Raw genomic sequence first — 5,143 nt, 5'->3', positions numbered from 1 at the left:
TAATGCTGTTGAATGCAGTCTCCACAAGAATGATGATGCAATTCATACCTTTAGTCCTTTTTTATTTCAGAGTTTAAAGAAAATTTGCTGGTGTACTGTATGCTTTGTTAAAAGAAGAAATTGAGAGTACAATTTCATGTTTTTATTTATTATGAAAAGCATAGAATTCTATTTCCTCACATATATAAAGAATCAAATAACTTGAGATGGTCAAATTCATCATAATCCCAGGCCTCTTCTAGCTTTCAGATGTTTTTCTGTGTCCTCAAGATCACACCATTAATGCCCCCGTCCTGCTATCTTATCTCCTCTTGTCATATCTTCCCAGCTCCACTTTGCTGCCTGTACTTTTTACACACCTTTGTTTAGGGTAGTGATTGCCCAGTTTTGCTGGAGGCTCATATTGTTGTGGCTACCTAATTCCAGAAAACAACTCTATGGCTTTTTATAACTACCTTAAATTAAGGGTAAGTTCAAAAGATTTAATCCAAACTATAACTTCATGAACACCCTCTACAAGCAATTTTCACAATAACCATATTTTTGCCTTAGGGTGTTATTTTGAGGCATCACAATTTTACCTTCAAATTTCTAGAACCCCTGAGAAAATAGCAAAGGAACAGGCACCCATTGCACATGACTAACGTGGCTGATCTCCACTACTGTATAATAAATTCAATGCTTTAATGACATCACACCTCCCATCTAATATAAGTGAAGCAAGCTAATATATGTGAATGCCAGCCATTCCAGGAAGGGCAGCGTTAGGCCATGCTCAGACAACTTGGCTTGGCACAACACCAGAGCAAAGGAGCAACTTGGTTCAAGCAAACCTCATTGAAATTGCTGGCAGGATGTTCCATCATCTTCATTTACAACTCCTGAAAGTTGTTTGGTCAAGACATTTTAAATGACATATCCCTTTTGCCTGTAATGAGTTGTTTGAGCATGACAGAAATTCGCATTGAAGAGAAGTCAGCATTAAACTAGCAGCGGACACACGTAGCTCTAAAGTAAAGCACAGATGACAAAAACTGACAGATCCATTTTCTTAACCAAGAAGCAGCACCACAGAGCCAGGAGAAGTTGAGCTAAGCCAAGTTTCCATTGCAGTTTACCATGGAGTATTTACAATGTGGGAATACAAAGATTATGGCTGTAGAGCAAGGCATACAGAACTTTTCTGAGCAGTAAGTTCTCAGAGAAACTAATCTTGAGACAAATACTCTGTCTTAATTACTTTAAATTAAAATTCTGTGTAATGCTATTTAGGTCACCTGAGTATCTTAAAACAGTTAAAGATTTACAGTCAGATGTAATTACATCAAACTTTCCAAGGGATTTCCAGTTGTTCTCTGGAATTGATGCATAGCATAAGGATAGCTGTCTGGAGTTTTGTACATCATAGTATTTTTATACATGTTTGCATTTAAAATGTAGTCTATATAAAATACAGGCATTTCAGATTTAATTTGCATGCTATTTTACAAGGGAAGAAGCCCAGAAGTTCCAGTTATCTGATGGTTTGGACATTGAATTCTGAAACAGGTTATTGCTTTAATTCTAGACTAATGTGTTCCATAGCCAAAAACAGGGGAGAAGAGTTGCCTAAGTTTTTATTTTAAAGTTTGATTTTTTTTGCCTATGGGCCCAGTACTGTGCTTTACCAAGTGTCTTCAGTCCCTTTAGCCATGGTGGGAAGTGGTAATGCGGATCCTTCTCTGTGGGTTCCAGCCTAAGGATGATTTTATAGTTGAACAGGGTCTTACCCTTGGGTGAGCCTTGGTTTAGCTTTATTTGGGAAGTGAACCAGAATATTTTCCAGTATTGGTATAGCTGTGGTTGAAACAGTTTTCCTTCTCCATTTGCTGCACAAAGTTAGCCAAAGCACAGCCGCTCTGATTGGGATGAGAGATTACAACAAGGTTAGAGTGACTCTTTCACTCTCCAAGATATGTGCACAGTGTTGATAAAACAAATCTTGCATATCTTGTATGTCCATGTTTCCTTGCTAGCCCTACCCATCTTTCTGATGCCGTCACTCAGAGGAACACTGTCTCCAAGACGGAGGAAGAAGCTCTCTGTAAGCCTCAGACTCAAGGAAACTTCTCTTACTTTCCCACAGGTCCTTGCAAGTGGCTGAAGCTGTTTTCAGGGTATTGATAAATTTTCAAGATGTCAAGATAGTATTTTAAATTTTCCTTTTCAAGCCTTTGTTCCTTGTCTTTGTCAAATCCCGACCTTGATAAGAATCTTTTCTGTGATGACGGGGATTTTTTATTTAGAAAAATTAAATATTGGTATGGGAATTGTAGATGCATTGTTGTATCACAGACACCTAGAAGCTCTTAGATTTGAGAAAAATCGAAATTCTTCCCTTACTCTTAAAGCAATTTCTGTGGAAACTCAAACATCATCAGATAAGGCAAGCGTGTTGAGCATTATAAAATATAGCCAGAGGGCCTTTTGTGTTATACCTGTCATGTATGTCTTTCTCTTGTTATTGTCCCATCATTCAAATATCCTCAAGAGAGCTGCTAAGTTTGTGTTAATACACAAATAATAAACAAGTTTGTCACAACAAACTTGCTGTGACAAAATTTCATATGTTCCCATGTGTCCATTCTTCTTCTCAAGTTAGCACAATTTAGGTGATACTGCTTGTGAATGCCCATGAATTCAGAAAACAATTACCTTCTTTCCAGTCTTTCATGCCAAAAAAGCAAACAGAGCACTGAGTATCATCAACATGAAAACAATAGCAACTGCATTGGAAAAGAGGAAGAAGGTGGTCAAGCAATAGAGAAGGAAATATAAGGATTTTAAGATCATTCCTTGGAGGAATGGGGCCGCAGCACTCACCACTGCAGTTTCAGTGTGAGGAGCTGTCTCCTTTCCAAATGCCACAGAGAATCTGTCATTTTGTATTTAGCAGAGGCTGTGAAATTGCACTTCAGTAAAAACGCATTTAAGAGAAACACAACTGGTAACTGAAGAGGTGACAAGGTTAGATGGACAACACCGGCCTCCATATTGTGTTGTATTTTATCAAGTGCATTAACATAGGCAGAGGCCTTTGCCAAAATAGGTCTTAAAGAGGTTTCAAAACAAAATATCCAAACTGGATCCACAAAGGTATATGTGTTTTCCTTTTTAACAGTTTCCACAGACAGCATCATCTAGAAGTTTGCCAGGGAAAGCTGGAGCATAGAGATTAGGTAACCTCGGGGAAAGGAAGCAGCTCCTGGTGTCTGTGTGTGCAATGAGACACCTGTCAGCTCTTCACAAACGAACCTGGTGTTCAGGGAGCTCACTTCAAAGAGCTACTTGAAATGCTGAAAGAATCACATCGATTTTACAAAAACAAACTTGCAGTACATCTCAGAAAGAGCTGTCTAGATGCCTGTCTCATACTGAAATCTTTAGAGCATAACAACAGTTACGTGCGTTGCCATATTTACCGGTTTTCCCAGATTCCCAAATCCACCGCCTCGGCTGGAGTCCTGCCCGGCTGCCGGGGGCGGAGCGGGAGCGGGGCTGAGGGGGCGGACGGGACATACCGCTCTGGTGTCCGTCCCGGTGCCTCGGGAAAGCAGCCGAAGCCTGCGGCTGCCTGTCCGTGCGGCGGGAAAGGGAGCTGGGGAGAAGTGCGCGGGCTCAGAGAGGAGCGACAGGAGAAATGCGGTAAAGGAAGGAGCGCTGCGCGCAGGGGGGCCGGGGCGGCTCGCTGCCCGGCGGACGGAGCGGCCTCAGCGGTTCCCGCGCGGGTCCCTCAGCGCGGGCGGCCGCGGCGCTGGCCCCGCTCCCCGTGCCCGTGGCCGTGCCCGTGGCCGTGCCGCGGCGGCGCGGCAGCTGCGGGGCAGGGCGGGGCGGCGGCGGCGGCGCGGCGGCGCTGGGGCGCGGGGCGGCCCCCGGGCCCTCGGCGCGGGGCAGCACGGAGGCGGGCGGCCCGGCGGAACTCCTCGCTGCGCCACGTGTAGAGCAGCGGGTTGAGCGCCGAGAGCGAGCAGAGCAGCAGCCAGCTGGCGGCCTGCAGCGCCGGCGGCGCCGGGCGCAGGAAGAAGCCCAGGAGGCTGACCCACACCAGGGGCTGGGTGCCCAGCAGGAACACGCAGCAGAGCAGCAGGACGGAGACGCTGCTGAGGCGGCGCTGGGCGCGCGGGGCGGCGGCGGGCGGCGGGGAAGGGCAGCTGAATGGGCAGCGTGGAAGTTGAGGACGCTGACCCGCTTGGCGCTGCCCCGCACCCGCCGCACGATGCCGAAGGTAGCAGTGCAGCAGCAGCGCCGTCTGGCCCAGCACGGCCAGGGCGAGGAGCAGGGCGGTGTAGCGAGAGCTGCCGTCCGACTGGGCCGAGCCCAGGGTCCAGAGCCCGGGCAGCAGCGGGACCGGGAGCAGGGCGAGGGCCCAGGAGAGCCCGATCATGCAGCCCGTGTGCTTCCGCTGGTAGAGGGCCTGGTACACGCTGGGCAGCTTGGTGATGAGCACGTACCTGTTGAAAGCCACCAGCAGGTGCGAAGCCAGCGAGACGGTGAGGCCGAGGCCCAGGAGCCCCCCTCGGAGCAGCCGATACTCCGCCGAGCGAAGGGAGGAGGAATTGGGAGGCAGCAGCCCCAGCACAGCCTCCTGGGGCATCCACAGGGCGCACACGCTTAGGTCTGCCGCGCAGCCGTTCACGATGAAGGCATTGCTGGTTGTCTGCAGCTTCTTGAAGGAGAAGACTAAATAGATGACCATCACATTGGATAAAGTCCCTGAGATAGCTAAGACTGCGTAGAGCAGCGAGAGAAAGATGCGGGTCCCGGAGGAGTCCTCCCAGAGCAGCAGCAGAGGCGAGCTAGCACTCCAGGAAGAGGCGTTGGGCATCTCGCTGAATGCAGCTCAGTTTTGACTTTGCCCTGTAAATCCCATCCTTGTCTGGGTCAGAAGTTCAGCTGCAGGAGTCCTCACCAAGCACACGGGAGGATGTGCAGCTGAGAGACTCTAAGGCAGGTTTCAGTCATACAAGCTGCAAGGTGCAGAAAACACAGTTTGCAGTGACGATCCAGAGAACAGCAGTGTCCAAGGCAGGTAGGCAGCAAGAGATTCCACAGATTGTAGCTAGTGAAGGTAGGTCCATAGGGAGGCAAATGGCTGTTGGCAGAC

General features: G+C 48.2%; 1 protein-coding gene across 1 annotated transcript; it reads right to left on the bottom strand.

Annotated features, from left to right (window-relative positions):
- Nucleotides 1-3,657: 3,657 nt before the first annotated feature.
- On the bottom strand, nucleotides 3,658-4,864 carry GPR88 (G protein-coupled receptor 88). The gene is given in 4 exon segments (XM_018081715.3): nucleotides 3,658-3,939; nucleotides 3,941-4,161; nucleotides 4,164-4,260; nucleotides 4,262-4,864. Coding segments are annotated over 4 exon segments (1,203 nt in total).
- Between the last annotated feature and the right edge of the window lie 279 nt (nucleotides 4,865-5,143).

This window comes from Manacus vitellinus, unplaced genomic scaffold (assembly GCF_001715985.3).
Source record: "Manacus vitellinus isolate BGI_N305 unplaced genomic scaffold, ASM171598v3 scaffold_56_pilon, whole genome shotgun sequence".
Classification (NCBI taxonomy): Eukaryota; Metazoa; Chordata; class Aves; order Passeriformes; family Pipridae; genus Manacus; species Manacus vitellinus.
This window is presented reverse-complemented; position numbering and strand designations above follow the sequence as displayed.